This window comes from Girardinichthys multiradiatus, chromosome X (genome assembly GCF_021462225.1).
Source record: "Girardinichthys multiradiatus isolate DD_20200921_A chromosome X, DD_fGirMul_XY1, whole genome shotgun sequence".
Lineage (NCBI taxonomy): Eukaryota > Metazoa > Chordata > Actinopteri > Cyprinodontiformes > Goodeidae > Girardinichthys > Girardinichthys multiradiatus.
Window position 1 is genome coordinate 27,684,719 of NC_061817.1, and position 19,307 is coordinate 27,704,025.

Genomic DNA, 19,307 nt, shown 5'->3' on the forward strand with positions numbered 1-19,307 from the left:
AACCTTTATCAGCCAGCACAGTGCTAAGACTTTTTCTGCAGATGTGCACCTGGCTTACATGCATCTCAGGAAAGATTTCGGGCCCGTACCTCTTCACAAAAATTATTTATGTCCTTTAAACTACTCATTTGCTAAATTACAATTAAAGGCTTCAGCTAACTCCACAGATTTTCTGTAGAATTGTGGTCTTTGGGCTGGCTGAGCCAATCTTACTGATTGACTGGTTGATCTGGGTGCTGCATATGTGCATGATCAGTCTGTGGGAGCCAAATATCTGCATGTTGTCATCCTGACCTAAATGCAGCAGTAAAGGCCCCGATCGTGATACTACCAGTCTTTCTTCTGTACACCAACATAACATTTCCCCAGCAGCTGTTAGGTTTTATGGCATCTTATTCCAACTGCACACAGGCAGAAAGGTTTTTTTTAATAAAAAAAATAAAAACGAAAGCCACGTGTGCGAGGGGATGGGAGAAATATGAGGACAGAATTAAGGGGTTGGCAGACATAAATCATGTTATGAAAAGGTTAGTATGGATAAATGTTAGTACTTACAGGTCTTCTGTGACATGTGGATAGAGAATTCATCTAAAAAAAAACATCAAATTTGTTAATTTTGGAGAAGATGAACTCATTATTCTGTACTTTGTGTTTTTTACAGTATTAAATGATCATAAATTACCTTGATTATCCAGTAAGATGTCCATGAAAGAAGTTGTGTCTACTTATTTTACTGAAGAGGAAATCTCATGAGCGCATATCAGATTTATTGAAAAAGGTATAGAATAATGTAATTTACTAATAAAATGTACTACCTTTTCTCACTATCTTGCTTTCCCCCAGGCGCCCTTTTTCTGACTCTTCGTTTATGCCTCTTTTGCTGGAATGTTATTATACTCTTCTTTTCTTTGTTCCTTATTTTCTTTTTCTCTCTTTTATTGTTTCTCTTCTTGTAACTCTATAATCCTCTTCTTTGTTTTTCCCTTTCATATTTTTATTGGTATTACTGATCAGTTTATCTATTCAGCTGTAATCATCCTGTCACTTTTCCATAACTGGCTTGCACAGTTGACAGTTGGCATCACTAGCTGAATCTGACCCTGCTGGCTTTGACCTCTGCAAACCTTTCTATTACTACATCCATGTCCATGGTTTTCCTGACCTCATGTTCAAATGCAATAAGAGCAAGGGAAGACAGCCTGTCCTGTAATGTAACATGGTGGATGTTTTGAGCTGTTTAAGCACTAAGAAGCTTCTTTTACCTGAAGCAACAGTCCCAGGGAGGTTGAGTAACAGTCTTACCGTCATGATTAAATTTGGACACTAGGCAAGCACGTTCTGCTGATATGCAGTATATAATCTAACATCTCAAATGGTGATGAGATTTGTGCATGTGTGTGCAGGGTGGGGAGATAGACATTTTAAATATTTTGATATAAAATAGAAAAAATAAAAAATACATAGTACTGTGCAAAAGTTATAGGCAGGTGTGGAAAAGATGCTGTAAACAAAGAATGCTTTCATTTATCATTTATCTTCATCAATCAACAAAATGCAGTGAATGAACAAAAGAGAAATCTAAAACAAATCAATATTTGGTGTGACCTCCCTTTGCCTTCAAAACAGCATCAATTCTTCTAGGTACACTTGCACACAGTTTTTGAAGGAACTCTCATGCGATGCTGTAGGATCAGGGCTCTGATAAATATATATATATATATATATATATATATATATAATATATATTAATCCTAAAGGGAAATTAAATGTTGTCGTAGCTCATATTTTACAGGTTTCTTCAAAGTCGTTGTAGATGCTGATGGCTGTGGGCAGGAAGGATCTTCTACACCATGCCACAAAGTGGTCCATTAGCTCCCTGTACTCAGCATTTTGTCCATACTGGAAGTCTGAGGTGCACAGAGTGAAAAGGAATGGTGAGAGTACAGTCCCCTGTGGTGCTCCTGTGCTGTCTCACAAACTGTGGTCTGTTTGTCAGGTAGTCTTTGATCCAGGAGATTGTTTAGGCCTCCACCTGAGTCTTCTGGAGTTTCTGACAAAGCAAATCAGGGTGAACTGTGTTAAATGCACTAAAGAAATCGAAGAACATGATCCTCACAGTGCTGCTGGCTTTGTCCAGATGACAGTGGGTTTGTTGAAGTAGGTTTATGATCATTGTGCAAAGTGTGATTCTTCATAAAATAAAAAACATTATGGAGAACCCTGAGCATCCTCTTCATGAGACTGTCATACAACAGCAGAGTGTCTTCAGTCAGAGGCTTCTTCAGATCTGCTGTAAGACGGAGCGCTACAGGAGATCCTTCCTGCCCACAGCCATCAGCATCTACAACGTCTCTTTGAAGAAACCTGTAAAATATGAGCTACAACATTTAATTTTCCTTTGGGATTAATAAAGTACTTTTGAATTGAATTGAATTGAATTGATTGGATTGAATTGAATTGAATTGAGCTCACGAGCAGACAGGCTCTGGTACCATAGCACAAGAAACTTGTTGACATTTAATCCCTGTCCGACTCAGTAACCACAAAAATAAAATGGAAATTCCACTTGCTGTGCTCGAACCTTTCCTTATTAAAACCATTACAGAAGCATAAAATTCTACGACAACAAAAATAAATAGCGGAGCTGCACCGTCTCTTACATATCTTAATACATTAATACAGCCACATACAGCATGTCTCTGGCAGTCATGTGACTGTGAGGGTTGCCAGGTCTCACATTATTCAGGCCCCAGGCAGTTGCCTACCTTTGCCTATGGTAAGTCTGCACCTGTGAACTGATGTTGAGTCCTGGTGGTGGACTCACAATTAATCATGTTTGTCAATGATGGAGATCTTTTGAGTTCAAAAAGCACACCAAGAAGGTCAATAGCCTAAATAAAAAAAAAAACTGATACAGGAATTTTCAGATTACAAATTCTCTAACTTGGGAGAAATAAAATATGTTCAGAGATTTTATGTCAAATTTAATATTGTTTGCCCTACTCTCCGAACTCCGGTAACCCTGTAATTAAGCCTAACATTATGAGAGTGATGCCACTGGGCAAACATCCACTCACTCAGATGTTCTTTTCTTTCTTTTCCACCATTGAAAATATTCATCCAACTTTGTTCAGAACATACCAGGCAGGTTATGACCTATAAAAGCTGACATTTTCTCCAATACAGTATACGTAGAAACTCAGCTTTTATGTTCTGGTCTATTAAGGAATTGTTTCCAGTATGTATTTTCTTTCTTCTTTTATTTTACTGATCAACAATACTTTAACCCATTATCATCAACTTATAAATTAACTAATTATGATTTATCAGTGTGGACAAAATCATATTCAGATTTCAGACCACAGAATGGGCTTTCTGTATTCAGGATCTTTTTTTTAATACAAGGTTAGTTTAAGCAATTTGGTATCAAATATGATTAACACAGTTATGGATTATTGACAGGCTATTTAGCAGATTAAATAATTTAATATAATATTTTAAGATAAAATGTTATATTAAAAAGAAAATAAGCTTAAAATTGTCAATGTTTCTTTATGACCTAGCATCTGATTTACATTTATTTCAAACTAAATAATACTAATCATTATAAACATTTTCATAAAGTATGGACAAAATGTGAGACAACCAAAGAATTTGTTAAATGTTCTCATTAATTTATTTAATCATCCTTCTAAAAAATGAGAAGAAACAGAGCATGAGAGTTTCCTCTGCGGAGGCCCTCTAGTAGTATTGCTTTCTCAGGGAAGCCACCACCACAGCCAGGAACTTCTGGAAAGCTGCATGGACTTCAGGGGTGAAGGCTGCCCCCATCTGACCAGCTACAACAACGGTCAGGCAGTCTGCCAGGAGCTGCAACAGAAAACAACATGCGTCAGAAAGCAGCAGCAACATTTACAACAGTGTTATAATCAGTGAAGGTGAACAGCTTTACATTGAAGTTGTCAGGGTCCACTTGCAGTTTCTCAGAGTGGAGCACGCTCAGGTCTTTGTATGTGGTCTTGATGTCGTCCATGTTTTTCACGGCTTTCTCCAGACCTGCGATGACAACCTTTCCGTGAGCTGCCACTTTGGGGTTTGATGTTATAGCAGCAGCATTGTAGAGGTTTCCAAATCCACCAAAGTACCTCTGAGTCCAGGGGTAGACAATCAGACACCTGAGGAGGCATAAAGAGATCATTTAAGAAACATTTTCAAACCACAAGCGATTCCATTTTTGGGTGAAGAAAAGAAAAATTTTTTACCTGGAGAAAGCCGCAGGACCAACAACCTCATAATCAATTTTGGAGAAGATGTCCTGGATGGTGGCTCGCTCAAAGTCTGTCCATTTAACCATTTTGGCTTCTTTTGCTTGCTCGTTCCCTTTGTCAAGTGTCTGTCAGCAGGCCCAGAATATCCAACTTATACCCAGTCAGTTTCTGCTCCTCCCAGAGTTATCAGATGGGTGGAGCTGAGCAAAAAGCCGGTGGAATATTGATTTATGGATCTTCTCAAACGATAAAGATTAAATATCTGTTCTTTTTTAAGCATCAGAAAAAGTTGGTACAGTTTGTAAAAGAATGTTGTAGGTGAATTTACATAAAAAAAAAAAACTTGAAGAAGCACAATACAGCTAAGGGTGTCATGAAAGTTAAATATTGCTTTGCATTACATGTCAGTCTTTTATTCAAAATAAGCAATGCTCTCAATGCTGATCTGAAAATAAACTTTTTTTTTTTTTATCAAAAAGGCTCACTTAAAGTGGATTAATCTGATTTTTCTTACATTTATTTAGGTAAACCTTAGCTTTGTATGATTTGTAACAGCTTTAGTTATTGTAAATGAGACTGAGCCTGCAAAATGTTAACAATATATATAAACAAAAATTATTAAATTGGTAAAGTAAGTAATTGAGCAGATTCAACCTTCATAAACATAATTCAGTTATTTGGAGTGAAAGCTTTTAAAATGTACCTGTATTTAGATTTAGCTCCACTATGGATCATATTGTTGCTATAGTTTACTTTCAAAGAATAAAATTGTTTGATCTCTTTTAATTCAAAAGGAATAACATCACTAATATGGTTCATAAGTTTCTCTTAAATTCAACTCACGCTATTTGTGCAAATTTCTTTCTCTTGGCGTTTTCAGCATAAAAGCTGAAACGTTTTTCCAGCCCTGCTGTTTGAATCAGATAAAAAGTGCAGGTGGAGGGAAGAGGTAACAGACAGTTTGGGTTTGTCTAACGTCTTCGAGCTCGTAAAACAAGGAGGGGTACGTTAAAACAAATTTAAGAAAATGCATGTTTCCTTCCACACAAAGCAAAAGAAATGCAAATAATTTAAGGCCAGCAATTGTTTCTAATAACATTTAGATTTCTAATATACTGTAAGGTGTAACTTTAAATTATGATTTCATGGAAAAAATGTGGGAGTTTTTTTTTTTCCTATTTCCCTGTATAGTAAATAATTACCTAATAACAAAAGATCTAGGTAAGTGGTGTCCAAACGATTTATTTGTCCTGTGGACCAAAATCTTCAAGTCAAAACTAAAATACCAAAATCATGTTGTGAATTTCATTTTCCGGCTCAACACTAAACTAAGTGTGCAATATTTTAATTAAATGAAGAAAATATCATATTTTTTAGTAGGAATAAGATGTGTAAATCATAGATTCAAAGCTTAAAAAAGGGTTTTGCACAACTACAACATCCCCATGCTTATGTTTTTCCTTTTCTATTCTGGTTTCCCTACCCAGCATTCAAATAAATAAATTGAATCTTTCAATGTCTGTTCATTTAATGCAATAAAAACAAAAAAAAATAATAATAAGAATAATATTAATAATGATAATAATAATAATAAGAAGGAGAATACTACATTTTAGATGTGTGGATGCCTTTCAAAACACTTAAGGAAATCTTACAAATAAAAACACATGTGATTAAAGAATTAAATTATGTATTTAAAATCAAGCTTCATAACACAAACATTTACTTATTTCTGGGTAAATTTGAATTTCCTTATTAAAAATTTTGCAATAAAGGCAAACCATGTGAAGATTCTTCATTGTGCCCTCACCACTCTGATGTCAAACATGCTGTGTGACAAAACAGATTTTTGTCTTTATCTAGCTTGGGAGACGTCAAACACGGATATCTTTTAGGTGGATCCTAGGTGTGTCCGTGTCCTATGTCATCTATAAAACCCCTCACAGTCCCGCTGAAGGTTCAGCCTGAAAAAAAGCAAAGATCAGCACAAAGATGAGTCTCACAGCTAAGAACAAGGACACAGTCAGGACCTTCTGGGCCAAAGTTTCTAGCAATGCCGAGGCCATTGGCACAGATGCTCTTTCCAGGTAAATATGCTAAAAACATAAATTTGTTTTGTCTACTTCTGTGAACACCTAAGGTTTAACAGTTCTTATTGTCTTTAGGATGCTGGTGGTGTACCCACAGACCAAGACCTACTTCTCCCACTGGAAGGACCTGAGTCCCGGCTCTTCCCCGGTGAAGAAGCACGGAGCTACAGTGATGGCTGGAGTTGCTGATGCTGTGGCCAAAATCGACAATCTGACAGCTGGTCTCCTGAACCTTAGTGAGCTGCATGCCTTCACTCTGAGAGTGGACCCAGCCAACTTCAAGGTACTGCATAATGATGTTTAATTTTAGCAGTGCTTTTTAAACGTATTTTATGTATTTTTATTCAATTACATCTCAACTAAACTTGCAATTATCTGCTCTTTTCAGATCCTCTCCCATAACATCCTTGTGGTCTTGGCCATCATGTTCCCCAGTGACTTCACCCCTGAGGTCCATGTGGCTATGGACAAGTTCCTGTCTGCTGTGGCTCTGGCTCTATCTGAGAAGTACAGATGAACTGCAAACTGGAGCAGAAGTTCAGGATAGAAGACGTGCTACGTTTATTTTCTCCGTTTGAGTTTAAATAAAGTAATTAATACAGTTAAATGGTTGCTTTTTATTTTTCTGTTCTCTTTCAAGATGTTGTGGTCCAGTTGAATTTTGGTTCAGCACTACATCAGGTCAGTTTAGAAAACAACATATCTGTGTGCATCTACATGATCAAACATGCCCAATATGCAAACATCACTATAAAGAAATAATAAAAAATTACTAAAATCTTACCATTATTACATGAGCAAGAAGATCTGCATGTTTACCCTGAAAACAAGTTGTTTGCTTAATGGAAACTGGTTTCCATTATTTTCTGTTGTCAGCGTCTGAAATATTATAAGCTGAAATATAATGACCTGGTGAGAATTTTACTCCAAACATATTTTCCGAAATTAAAAGAAATCTTCATAAACCTGTAAGCACACATTAAAAAATACATATTCAAAGAAAAGTAAACATTATAGCTGGTAAACACACATTTAGATGGATTTCACCTAAATTTGATCATTACAATTTGTCAGCCTTTTTAAATCATCGGACGTCTGCTCTAAGTGTTTTGGTAAATTTTTACACAGCCCTCTCTGAACAATGTTTTTATGCAGGAGAAACTATACCATCACAATTACTTTGATTTGCATGTTTTTTATAATTAAACAGAGGTATTTGTTTCAAATTAGTTTGTTTTAATGTTAATATCTGCCTTTAACATTGATAATGGTCATTTATATCCAGGCCAGCAGTTCATAGTGCATCAAACACACATTGGTCTTTATAGTCAGATCTCACCTAAAAACTATTTTGGAGCAAAGCTACCAGAAAACAGACCCTCAAGATAGAGCAGACCTATAAATTGTCATACAGAAGCAGACTAATTTGTTGATCTCCCTGATACAAGAAATGGAAAAAGCCTCAAAGAAAATTATTGTATTGAGGTAACATAATTCCATGCTAAAGATAATAGAAAAAAACAACATTAAATTTAAATACTTTTGTTAAATGAGGGGAAAAAAAACAAGGTAAGAAATAATTGATTTTGACAAACTGGTGGCATAGTTGTTAGTATCAGAATGTCTATAAACATTTAATTAGTAGTGTATGACTTTATTTTCTCTTTTATATATAAATCTCTGATACAGAAGCTTATTTTTTATACCATGGCCACCTGGCTTGAGGACGGCGCATATGTATCTAGCCACCACACACAGTGAGAAATAAGCCCACAGCTGGGCTTATTTCTGTTCCAAAGACTTCAGAAACCTTGTTAAACTTTTGAAATACCAAGAGATTTAAAAATAAAAATCTGATGGCTTCTACCAGTAAATGGGTCATAACTGGGTTGTTCAGCAGAAAATTGATCTAAAGTGTATAACCAAATCAGTGAGAGAGAGACTGTGCAACAAGGAATGGTCAAATGTTCCTTTTCCTGTTTGTCTCAAATTTTGTAAAAACTAAAAGAGTAGAGTAAGATCTTTGCCATGTAAAACATAAGTTGACAGCAAAGGGGCCATTTTTTGTGCCACCGGTTATTTTGTAAAAAACAGTAATGTCTTAACATGATTTCTTTCCCCCACAAATGAAAATATTCAAATTCAAGGTGGGATTTTCTGCACTTTAGAGTGTGAGATTTTGCTTCTGCAACACAAAAGGGAATTCATTTTCAGGCTTAATGAAAGTGGTGGAAAAGTTTTACTAACTGACAGCAAAGCAGATTCTAATTTCTAATATAAACCAATTAACAGAACTAATACAAATAAATCTGATTTAGAATTGCAACAATCAGACATCAACTACAGTGACAACAGAAAAACAGGAGGTTTGGTATGTTTGTTATTAAAATTGTCACTTAAGGCAATCGTTTAGACTACACAATGAAATTAGGAAACAAAATATTTTAAACAGACTTTAAACTTTTATTTATCTACTTAATTTTGTTTTGCTGGCTTTGATTGTGCTAGTAGCAGCATAGAATCGGTAAAGTGCACTTAAAGTGCACTTAAATCCTAAAACAAGAATCATGAGCACTTTTTTTATAAATAATTTATTGTAAACGCATGGACACATGTAACATGGTTTACATAAATGTTATACACATGCCAAGCTTGAATGACTCAGGGTGTTGTAAAGTGATATTATTGTCACATATCTGATGCAGAGGTCATTTTGTTGAACCCAATCAAAACCTTCAGGTGAGGGGGCATATTGTAATATTCACAGGTCAGTGTAGTTTTTATGTTTTGGTTTTTGTATTAGAAGCTCACTCAATATTACCCATTTAAAATCAAGGTCCTTATTAAAAAGTTAAAGAGCTTAGTTTTGTTTTGCATTACTTTTTTTACTGGCCAGCTAACGCCATTTTTGACATATTGTTGAGCGTCATGCAATTAATTGAGATTTGGGCAATGTTTTAGCAAGCCAGTTTGCTCTTACAGGAAACTGCAAACAAATTTATGAAAGAATTTGCAGCTTTGGTGACCATTTCTGCTGTTTTTGCCTCTACAGTGTTTATCTATCTTAACAACACACATGTGTACAAATAAGTGAATTAATTAGGAGTTTTAAAACACCTCTTTCCTTTGAATGGATTGAAGTTTTCTCATTTTGATTGGATTGAACAGTAAACCTGTATGTTAACAGTTTTATGTGCTGTATTCACCTAGAAAGTTAAAGTATGACTTTAACTTGATTTAAAAAGGTTTTATTAAAACAATATGTAGTGGTTCCTTACTTCACAGCTCTTAAGCATGTGTGCTCACATGTGCATATGTGCACGCGCAGTCTGCGTCTTTATCCCACACGTGCGTTACTTTACGTTTCTTTCGATAAAATAGTCAGTATATTTTGTGTTTCTACTATGATTTTTCGTCTATTTGGCCAGGGATCAGATGTCAGAATGTAGCAGCTTGTTTTTACAGTGACAATGGTGTGTGTAGTACTGAATGAGAGACTAACTCTAAAATTGGTCAGTCTGAGCTTTTATCAGCTTGTCCTTTGACAATCTAAGAGTTTTTCTCTTTATCCTCTTACTGAACAAGCCTGAAAACAAACGTTCCTATCAAATATGGACAGACTCTGTATGAGCGTCAATAATCGACGGTGCCAGGACAAACTGGTACAGACAATGGATAGAATTATCTATTTTCTCAAATCGTGATACAAATCTGTCCCCCTTCTAACCAATTTGTGTTGGATAAGCTGTGGGAAAATACGCCCACATCAACCCCGCAAACACACGCCCCACCTCCCTGCATCAATTCACCCTGTGGCTGCCCAAATGACACTATTTTTATTTCTCTTTCTAAATAATATTTGATTCAGGACGCTGTGTCTGCATATTGCTCTCGGTCTAAATGAGTCATTTTCATGAATGTGACAAACAGTATTACAACACAATGCAGGTAGGTGTATTACTTTACATAATTCTTATTCCATAAACACATTATACTATATATAAAGCGGCACTTGATCAAACTAAAAGTTTGCTTTTTGCGTCTATTTGTCATATTTACTCTCATAATAATGTTAAATAAAAGGACCCCATGAAAAGAAGGAATATCTATTAAGAGGATTTCCACGAAGTTGTTGAGGACTTCATTTTTTTGCATCAACCTCCTGTTTTTAAAGCTGCTGAGCCTTTGTCCTTCTGTCTTTAGACTTTCACTGTTTGTATTTGTCATTTTGCACATACATATCTCATTAGCCTGTTTTACCAAACTTAAGTGAAGACAGAGGAAGAACATTGCATATAAACAAAACACAAACTCCAATAGATTCATTATAGAATATGTTACTTTCAAAGTACTTCTTAGTTATTGAAATTGTGTTTCAGTGTTATTGTTAAATTAAAACAGAGTAAAACACATAGTAAGTCATTTTAAAAATGGGCTCTAGGTGAACTTTAGCTCTTTCTTACAATCAAAAGATCCATACTTTTGTCATATTTGCCATTTAAACCTTGATATAAGGGAATGTACAAAACAAACATACAACACCACACAAACTCCATCAAAGATTTAACTAAATTCAATGTTTTATTCAAGTTTAAAACAGACAAAAGCAAGAGCACCATGCTGTCCACCATCTCCTGCTCCAGTTTGCAGTTTATCTGTATTTCTCAGACAGAGCACGGGCCACAGCAGCCAGGAATTTATCCATGGCCACATGGACCTCAGGGGTGAAGTCGGTGGGGAACATGATGGCCAAGACCACAAGGATGTTGTGGGAGAGGATCTGTGGAGAAAAATGAAATATAAAAATCCTGACATCAGTTTCTGTGTAAGATTTCTGTTGCATTTCAATCAACTGCAGCAAGCGAGCTGCTTCTTACCTTGAAGTTGGAGGGATCCACTCTCAGAGTGAAGGCATGCAGCTCACTGAGGCTAAGGAGACCTGATGTCAGATCGTCGATTTTGGCCACAGCATCAGCAACTCCAGCCATCACTGTGGCTCCGTGCTTCACAACCGGGGCAGAGCCAGGGCTCAGGTCCTTCCAGTGGGAGAAGTAGGTCTTGGTCTGTGGGTAAACCGCCAGCATCCTGTGTAAAACAAAGAACACAAACATTTTAAACAAATGCAATAAATACCGACCCTATTTATGACTATAGAGCCATGTTTACCTGGACAGAGCATCTGCGCCAATGGCCTCACCATTGGAAGATACTTTGGCCCAGAAAGTCTTCACTGTTTTCTTGTCCTTGGCTGAGAGACTCATCTTTCCAGCTGATTTAGTCTAGGTTTGAATGTGGTGTTTAGCACAAGCATATGAGCTTTTATAGATGGAACTGGACAGGGACACACCCTGGTCACCTCTGAGATATCTGCACTCAGAGGTGTTCCAGTTAAGATATGAGATAAGGAAAAAACTGAGCAGTAACGGTCACTCTGGAGACCCAAGTATTACACAAACACCACTAGCTGGAAATCACTAAATTTACAAATGAGGAAAAATTGGCCAGCAGATAACTTAAAGGTAAATTTACCAATAAAATAAATAATGAATTTTATTTTTAATAGCTGATGATGAAAAATCTCAGATAACAAAAAAAAAATGCTTCGAATATTGGTGAATATTTTTTATGCTACAGATACATTCTAAATCTGCTCTGGGAGATGTCAACATTTATTTATTAATTAATTTATTTATAAATAAAACTACAAAGGAAAGAGTAATATGTACTGTATCTAAGGAAGGCAACAAATTGGTGGAAATTTGGAACTAAATGTTTTCTTCAACTTTTTTAATATATACATTCTTAATAAAGAATTTATAAAGACGTCTAGAACGGCAGTTCTGTCCAGGGACGTTGGACTGCCTTGTTCATTACCCCAAAAAAGTTATTTACACTGCGATAATCTAACATAGCTACAAAAAGGGAAGCAGCTCAGTTAGAGCAGCTGATTGCGAGCCTGGTGCGTGGGCGTTCACGGGGACTGGTGAAAGCAAAGTAGCATAAACCAGCCTGAAGTTAGCCGTGAAACCTGACTCCTGAATCAGATTGAGCTAATTGTAAGTTACAGCTAATCATTTATTCTTCCAGTAAAGCAACACGTTGAGGTTTCCTCTAATGAAGATCTTCAGGGTCATGATGAGGGAGAGAGCAGAGGGAATTTCACTTGAGCTACAGTTAAGTGGACTGGCCGTCAGAGAAACCAGTAGGACTCCTCTCTGGGAGCTTCTAGCTCAGTGGTGTCCAAACCTTTTTTTTTTTAAATAAAAAACTTTAAATGCCACAATCTACGCTGATGTAATGTATAATGTAAAAAAAAAAAAAAATTTATCAGCGACTTTTACTTGGTTTTAAAAATTAAAACCAAGTAAAAGTATTCTACGCCTTTCTTATTTGGTTCACAATAATTCACATTTATTCAAAAACCCAGCATAGGGAGAGAACCATTATTACATTTCCTATATTATTTTAATTTTAAATTACTTATAAACTGTCATTGTCATTGTAAAATTAAACTGTTTTGGGCCTGGGCTAAGGCCTCAAAGTTTCAGGATCCTAACAATACCTCTGCCCTGACTTTTATTTGTTGCTTATTTTTGTTTTTCCATTGGTCCTTTATCAGGCAGATATTTTGATGGAGTATAACTTATAAAAAAGTGCACGGCAAAATTTCTATTAAGGAATTGATAGTATAGGCATTAAGTTAGTCTCATTGTACTCTGGAACAATGAAAGAGTTCATGTCTTCAGGCCCAGTTCTTATTTTATTGAAAATTCTCTGTTGCTTCAGTCATGAAATACGTTTTTTTCCAACATCTTGCACGATTTGCGCAATGGTCATTTGGTGTTTTCTTAGCAGTTCCAAATATCCATGTATCAAGAAGCTAAGACGTAACCTCTATCCAACTCCACCCATCTGATAACTCTGGGAGGAGCAGAAACTGACTGGATATAAGTTGGATCTTCTGGGCCTGCTGACAGACACTTGACAAAGGGAACGAGCAAGCAAAAGAAGCCAAAATGGTTAAATGGACAGACTTTGAGCGAGCCACCATCCAGGACATCTTCTCCAAAATTGATTATGAGGTTGTTGGTCCTGCAGCTTTCTCCAGGTAAAAAATGTTTTCTTTTCTTCACCCAAAAATGGAATCACTTGTGGTTTGAAAATGTTTCTTAAATGATCTCTTTATGCCTCCTCAGGTGTCTGATTGTCTACCCCTGGACTCAGAGGTACTTTGGTGGATTTGGAAACCTCTACAATGCTGCTGCTATAACATCAAACCCCAAAGTGGCAGCTCACGGAAAGGTTGTCATCGCAGGTCTGGAGAAAGCCGTGAAAAACATGGACGACATCAAGACCACATACAAAGACCTGAGCGTGCTCCACTCTGAGAAACTGCAAGTGGACCCTGACAACTTCAATGTAAAGCTGTTCACCTTCACTGATTATAACACTGTTGTAAATGTTGCTGCTGCTTTCTGACGCATGTTGTTTTCTGTTGCAGCTCCTGGCAGACTGCCTGACCGTTGTTGTAGCTGGTCAGATGGGGGCAGCCTTCACCCCTGAAGTCCATGCAGCTTTCCAGAAGTTCCTGGCTGTGGTGGTGGCTTCCCTGAGAAGGCAATACTACTAGACAGCCTCACATCTTACAAAAAGAGATTGTATAAATAAAATAAGTCATTTTTTAAAATTATTTTGCTGTTTCCATTTGTTTCTCATGGCATAGAAACTGATATTTAAATGTCTATTTTCACTTGTAACTCTAATTAATTAATTTAAAGTACAATTAATTTAAAATTCATTTACAACAGCATAAATGTCTAAACTAATTTCCATCCACAGATGAAACTATTTAAAAAACATAAAATAGATCTCTCTAAAAGTGTGACATTTTTCCTGTTCATGTGTGTGTGATGCGCAGAAATTCATATTGACATTATTTGAATTTGTAAATATCTCATTCTTAGCGGTGGTCTGCTGGTGTAAATTCTGCATGTCTGTGCACAACTCTTGGTTATTAGGTTTGGGGAAAATTAAATAAAGGGCGTGACTTCTGGCTACTGAAACTATAGGATGCATGTTGAGTCTCGTTGATAAACTTTCACAGTCAGATTTGGCTTTGCAACACGAATAATAAGGTTTTTTTTACTGTAATGTGATCTTTAAAAGTTCCAAATATTACTGTAAAAAAAAAGTTATGTATTTTATACAGAACTAAATCCACATTTAACGCCACACTGAGAATTAAAATTCCTATTGGATTATAGCTTCAATATTTAAGTTTGGATATATGAACCAAACCTTATATGAAACAATGAAGTCCAGTCTAGGGATTCCCAGGTGTTTAGGCTACTTTTTCTCCAAGAGCAAGAAAGAAAAAGCAAAGCAAACCAAATCAATTCATTCATTCTATTTTCTATACTTACTAAGAAAACAAAAATAATAGCCGTAATTATCCTCAGTCTTCACGTTGTAAAAAATGTAAAAGCGCATGTTAATTCACTTTTTACAAATAGTTATAGGAACTTAATTCCATTAAACTGTTTTATAAAATTAACTTTTTTGTTTTAAATAAACTGAAATTTTGGGATATTCATTAAGTTTTGATCAATTTTAAAAAAGCTTATTCGAACTTGTTTGCTTTGGATTCATGACAGATTTACTAAAGGGTGGAGACTAGTTTAGTTTGTGGTTATAGTAAACAGCATTATGCTCTAATAAATTGATTATTCTAAATAAACTATCGTAGAATTTTTTTTTTTATCATCTCAAAACATGGCAGATGTGCAGGTTGATACAAATTAAAACGGCACATTTTTGATCATTGATCAGTAAAGGTTGTATTTTATCTAAAATGTTGGAAAAAGAACAAAGAACAAGAATGTTGCGTGACCAGAACCAGGAGATCGTGACCTCAAACAGATGCAGATGTGATGCTATGCTCGCTCAGATGTCCACTGGATCCTCAGAGGTTGAAGTACCACCACATCCTGGTGAGACATTGGCAACTGGACTTTGATGAGGGCAGAGATTCAGGAACTCCTGGAATGCAGCTACACCAGGAAGCCAAATGAAAAAGACTACATGCAGATAATACAAGACTGTGGTTAAAGTTGTGAAACACTGTGTTGCTTGTGAGCCAATATTACTTAAATTGTAAAGTAATGAGGTTCCTTAAATAAACTCTGTTGATTAATCTAGGCTTTAAGTTTGGTGTGGCTAAGTGGGAAGACTGGTGGTCAGGTTTGATTTCAGCTTTCCCCAAGACAAGATGATGCCTCCTTGGTAACTCAGCCCCTTTGAGTGTCCCCAACTAAAATATAGAGATTTTTTGCATAGAGGAAAACTGTGTTTAAAAGCCAAATGGCAGCATTTCAGTAAACAAGAAACCTTTAGGTTAACGTAAATAAATCAACATAAATTCAATAGCTCAGGTAAATTCAGTTTTCTCAACTTTATTCACATAAAGTGCTATAAATTCAAACAATGTCAGCCATGTTTACACTGTTTAAAAGTTAATATTTTATTTGCTTGAGTTAATTAACTGAAGGCAGCAAGTTTCCTTAAGGGGTCTGAGTTGAACTCGCACATCTAGTTGCACACATGATGCTTGGGTTAGGGTTATATTCATCTTGCCCCTTATGTCTTTTCTTAATTTATACAAAACAATTACCATTTTTATTAAGCCTTTGAAGAACAAAGCAGTTTTAAATCTACTTAATTTATAAAGAGCTTTAGCCTTTTAGTCATGAGAACCTTTACAAATATGTGCAATTTGAACAAACCTTATTTCTAATGCATGGCTAAGAGGCTACAAACGTATTAGTGTTATGAGTGAATGATGTGGTTATTGATATTAGTTTTCTTATTTTTAATAAATCAAGAATAAGAGGTTTTTAGATAGTTAGAGAGTTACCATTGAAATTATCATGTGGAGGTTTCTAAAGGATTATGTTAATGTATGACATTTTCTTTTTTTTTTGCTATGATCACAAAGAAAAGCACAGATGACCAAACAATTAGTGAGATTCTTCATTTATTTACTTTGAAAGAAACAAAGCATAAAGGTTTTCTCTGTTAAGGCTGTCTAGTAGTACTGCTTTCTCAGGGAAGCCACCACCACAGCCAGGAACTTCTGGAAAGCTGCATGGACTTCAGGGGTGAAGGCTGCCCCCATCTGACCAGCTACAACAACGGTCAGGCAGTCTGCCAGGAGCTGCAACAGAAAACAACATGTGTCAGAAAGCAGCAGCAACATTTACAACAGTGTTATAATCAGTGAAGGTGAACAGCTTTACATTGAAGTTGTCAGGGTCCACTTGCAGTTTCTCAGAGTGGAGCACGCTCAGGTCTTTGTATGTGGTCTTGATGTCGTCCATGTTTTTCACGGCTTTCTCCAGACCTGCGATGACAACCTTTCCGTGAGCTGCCACTTTGGGGTTTGATGTTATAGCAGCAGCATTGTAGAGGTTTCCAAATCCACCAAAGTACCTCTGAGTCCAGGGGTAGACAATCAGACACCTGAGGAGGCATAAAGAGATCATTTAAGAAACATTTTCAAACCACAAGTGATTCCATTTTTGGGTGAAGAAAAGAAAACATTTTTTACCTGGAGAAAGCTGCAGGACCAACAATCTCATAATCAATTTTGGAGAAGATGTCCTGGATGGTGGCTCGCTCAAAGTCTGTCCATTTAACCATTTTGGAGTTCTTATTTGTTTGTAGATTTGCTTCGTTTGTCTGGCGTGGGCCAGCAGGCTCATTACACCTATCTTATATAGGTTCCACTCCTCCCATAGTTATCAAAGTGGAGTTTGACAGGGTTTCAGATAAAAGTTGATTTATGGATTTGCAAAACCTTTAAGTTGAGACAAGAAGTGCACAGTTTGAGTTATCTCTGGAGCTAGAACATAATCTAAGGGGATACTTGCAAAATGGGGTTTCCACAGGTAATTTATTTAGGATGTTTGTGAAAATTATAGTTCAAAGTTTTTTTGTGGTATTTTTTTTCCTGACCTACCTTGTTGTATGTTTTTATTTCGAAGCTCTGACTGCATTGTGTACAATTTAACATATTTATTATTTATTTAATTATAAACATATTATTAAGCTTATATTTTAGTGGCTTTGCAGCAGCTTTAAAAACAAAGTAATTCATCAGCATGTGGGAAAATTGTTTAGATTTAAGACAAGACATCATTAATAGTTTGCAAACTGACTGCAGGAAATGTTTGTCCGATAGAAAGATGTTTTGTATCACATCAAATAAAATCAAGCACATAAAAGACAAAACAACTAAAAAGTAATTAGTGTAACAAGATGGGGTAGTGGGTGTTTTTCTAACTCCTCAAAACCTTTCCTGCTTCAAATGTTGCTTTCACTTAGATTTTTTGCGAGCAGTTCTCTTGAACATCTACATTCACACCTTTGCATTTGCAATATTTTAATCGTAGACATGTAGGTTTCAGCTATGAACTGCTTCCCTTTGTACCATTTAATTATTGTAAATATGCAAACATGCAGTCATTACTAGACATGACATGCAAAGCATCTGTTCTGTTTGTACAGTTATTGTTCAGGCTGCAAATCATTTATCGTTGGGTTTTGTTTGCTTGAGGCTGCCTTTTTGTCTACAAATCACAATTTCTTTTACTGAAAATAAAACTGAGGTTGAAGCATTATCCCAAACTGAAGGTGTTAAACTGCATAAGTAGAGGGCGCTACAATGCCAAGACACTTGTAGCTGAAGATCACTAAACAACTTGCATTGGTATTAGCAGTGCATGTAAAAACGTACAAAAAATCTCTTTTGTGGTCCAAGACTAAGACCCCATCGTTTTAATGTGATACATATTAATATAGTATACCTTGCCCATTTTTTCTTTCCTTTCATTATTTATTTATTTAGTAAGATTCCAAATCAATGGCAGCCACATAAACATCACAGAATCTGAGAGACGATGACAGAGTGAAACCCTCCCAACAAACCCTCACTGCAACAGGAGCTGAGGTCCAGTTTGCTGTTGACCATCTTTGCTGTAAAGTTAAAACAAATACAACAACTGCATATTGTCTCCACATGTAATAAGTCTTATCTTATGCCACAGATCTTTTTATCAAGCTCCATAACGTGGTTCTTAAAGTTCTTAAAGTATAATTATCTATATATATCTATATATCTATATATGTGCAAATGTTTTAGGCTGGTGTGAAAAAATGCTGTAAACAAAGAATGCTTTCAAAAATGGAAATGTTAATCATTTATTTTCATCAACAAAATGCAGTGAATGCACAAAAGAGAAATCTAAATCAAATCAATGTTGTTTCAAACATCTTGGAGAACTAACCACAGATCTTCCGTGGATGTAGGCTTTCTCACATCCTGCTGTCACTTCATGTAATCCCAGACACACTTGATGATGTTGAGATCAGGGCTCTGTGGGGGCCATACCATCACTTCCAGTAAGTCTTGTTCTTCTTTACGCTGAAGATAGTTCTTCAGTTTGCACAGCACTGTGTATATGTGGATATATATATATATATATATATATATATATATATATATATATATATGTTTGTGTGTTGCCCTGTGATGGACTGGCGACCTGTCCAGGGTGTACCCAGCCTCTCGCCCATAGACTGCTGGAGATAGGCACCAGCTCCCCCGCGACCCACTATGGAATAAGCAGTAGAAAATGACTGACTGACTGACTATATATATATAGTCTGATTAAAAGTACTTTAATATAATAAATAACCTTTAAGCATTTATAAAACATATCTTTCAAAAAGTCCACATTTCGGTATTAAAACGTTTTTTTTTTATTGGTCTGATGTAATATTCTAGCTAATCTCCCAGTCCTTTACTATGACAGTTTTTATATATTCTAGCTGTAAGCAGACAATCCTCATAATTACTGCAGAATGCAGCAATGACAGGGCTTAATGATTT

At 36.0% G+C, this 19,307-nt stretch overlaps 5 protein-coding genes across 5 annotated transcripts; 2 read left to right on the forward strand and 3 right to left on the reverse strand.

The window, feature by feature from the left end:
- Positions 1–3,653: 3,653 nt before the first annotated feature.
- On the reverse strand, positions 3,654–4,419 carry LOC124863107 (hemoglobin subunit beta-like). The gene is made up of 3 exons (XM_047357354.1): positions 4,263–4,419; positions 3,953–4,175; positions 3,654–3,870 (listed from the first exon to the last, which is right to left on the reverse strand). Exons 1-3 carry the CDS (start codon positions 4,352–4,354, stop codon positions 3,742–3,744), a joined length of 444 nt encoding a protein of 147 aa, XP_047213310.1. The 5' UTR covers positions 4,355–4,419; the 3' UTR covers positions 3,654–3,741.
- A 1,343-nt stretch (positions 4,420–5,762) lies between these two features.
- LOC124863110 (hemoglobin embryonic subunit alpha-like) lies at positions 5,763–6,965 on the forward strand. Its single transcript, XM_047357358.1, has 3 exons — positions 5,763–6,355; positions 6,434–6,641; positions 6,747–6,965. Exons 1-3 carry the CDS (start codon positions 6,261–6,263, stop codon positions 6,873–6,875), a joined length of 432 nt encoding a protein of 143 aa, XP_047213314.1. The 5' UTR covers positions 5,763–6,260; the 3' UTR covers positions 6,876–6,965.
- Positions 6,966–10,976: 4,011 nt separating this feature from the next.
- On the reverse strand, positions 10,977–11,626 carry LOC124862815 (hemoglobin embryonic subunit alpha-like). Its single transcript, XM_047356952.1, has 3 exons — positions 11,525–11,626; positions 11,236–11,443; positions 10,977–11,138 (listed from the first exon to the last, which is right to left on the reverse strand). The coding sequence occupies exons 1-3, from the start codon at positions 11,617–11,619 to the stop codon at positions 11,010–11,012; spliced, it is 432 nt and encodes a 143-aa protein (XP_047212908.1). The 5' UTR covers positions 11,620–11,626; the 3' UTR covers positions 10,977–11,009.
- A 1,713-nt stretch (positions 11,627–13,339) lies between these two features.
- Positions 13,340–14,048, forward strand: LOC124862811 (hemoglobin subunit beta-like). Its single transcript, XM_047356949.1, has 3 exons — positions 13,340–13,466; positions 13,555–13,777; positions 13,860–14,048. Exons 1-3 carry the CDS (start codon positions 13,375–13,377, stop codon positions 13,986–13,988), a joined length of 444 nt encoding a protein of 147 aa, XP_047212905.1. The 5' UTR covers positions 13,340–13,374; the 3' UTR covers positions 13,989–14,048.
- A 2,387-nt stretch (positions 14,049–16,435) lies between these two features.
- LOC124862812 (hemoglobin subunit beta-like) lies at positions 16,436–17,073 on the reverse strand. Its single transcript, XM_047356950.1, has 3 exons — positions 16,965–17,073; positions 16,654–16,876; positions 16,436–16,571 (listed from the first exon to the last, which is right to left on the reverse strand). The coding sequence occupies exons 1-3, from the start codon at positions 17,054–17,056 to the stop codon at positions 16,443–16,445; spliced, it is 444 nt and encodes a 147-aa protein (XP_047212906.1). The 5' UTR covers positions 17,057–17,073; the 3' UTR covers positions 16,436–16,442.
- Positions 17,074–19,307: the final 2,234 nt, after the last annotated feature.

Bases quoted from the DNA above. Each gene is read 5' to 3' on its own strand.
- LOC124862811 (XM_047356949.1), top strand. From the start codon at position 13,375: ATGGTTAAATGGACAGACTTTGAGCGAGCCACCATCCAGGACATCTTC. The intron at 13,467-13,554 runs GTAAAAAATGTT...ATGCCTCCTCAG, and splicing joins GGTCCTGCAGCTTTCTCCAG to GTGTCTGATTGTCTACCCCT. The intron at 13,778-13,859 runs GTAAAGCTGTTC...TTTCTGTTGCAG, and splicing joins TGGACCCTGACAACTTCAAT to CTCCTGGCAGACTGCCTGAC.
- LOC124862815 (XM_047356952.1), bottom strand. From the start codon at position 11,619: ATGAGTCTCTCAGCCAAGGACAAGAAAACAGTGAAGACTTTCTGGGCC. The intron at 11,444-11,524 runs GTAAACATGGCT...TGTTTTACACAG, and splicing joins GGCGCAGATGCTCTGTCCAG to GATGCTGGCGGTTTACCCAC. The intron at 11,139-11,235 runs GTAAGAAGCAGC...TTTTCTCCACAG, and splicing joins TGGATCCCTCCAACTTCAAG to ATCCTCTCCCACAACATCCT.
- LOC124862812 (XM_047356950.1), bottom strand. From the start codon at position 17,056: ATGGTTAAATGGACAGACTTTGAGCGAGCCACCATCCAGGACATCTTC. The intron at 16,877-16,964 runs GTAAAAAATGTT...ATGCCTCCTCAG, and splicing joins GGTCCTGCAGCTTTCTCCAG to GTGTCTGATTGTCTACCCCT. The intron at 16,572-16,653 runs GTAAAGCTGTTC...TTTCTGTTGCAG, and splicing joins TGGACCCTGACAACTTCAAT to CTCCTGGCAGACTGCCTGAC.
- LOC124863107 (XM_047357354.1), bottom strand. From the start codon at position 4,354: ATGGTTAAATGGACAGACTTTGAGCGAGCCACCATCCAGGACATCTTC. The intron at 4,176-4,262 runs GTAAAAAATTTT...ATGCCTCCTCAG, and splicing joins GGTCCTGCGGCTTTCTCCAG to GTGTCTGATTGTCTACCCCT. The intron at 3,871-3,952 runs GTAAAGCTGTTC...TTTCTGTTGCAG, and splicing joins TGGACCCTGACAACTTCAAT to CTCCTGGCAGACTGCCTGAC.
- LOC124863110 (XM_047357358.1), top strand. From the start codon at position 6,261: ATGAGTCTCACAGCTAAGAACAAGGACACAGTCAGGACCTTCTGGGCC. The intron at 6,356-6,433 runs GTAAATATGCTA...TATTGTCTTTAG, and splicing joins GGCACAGATGCTCTTTCCAG to GATGCTGGTGGTGTACCCAC. The intron at 6,642-6,746 runs GTACTGCATAAT...TGCTCTTTTCAG, and splicing joins TGGACCCAGCCAACTTCAAG to ATCCTCTCCCATAACATCCT.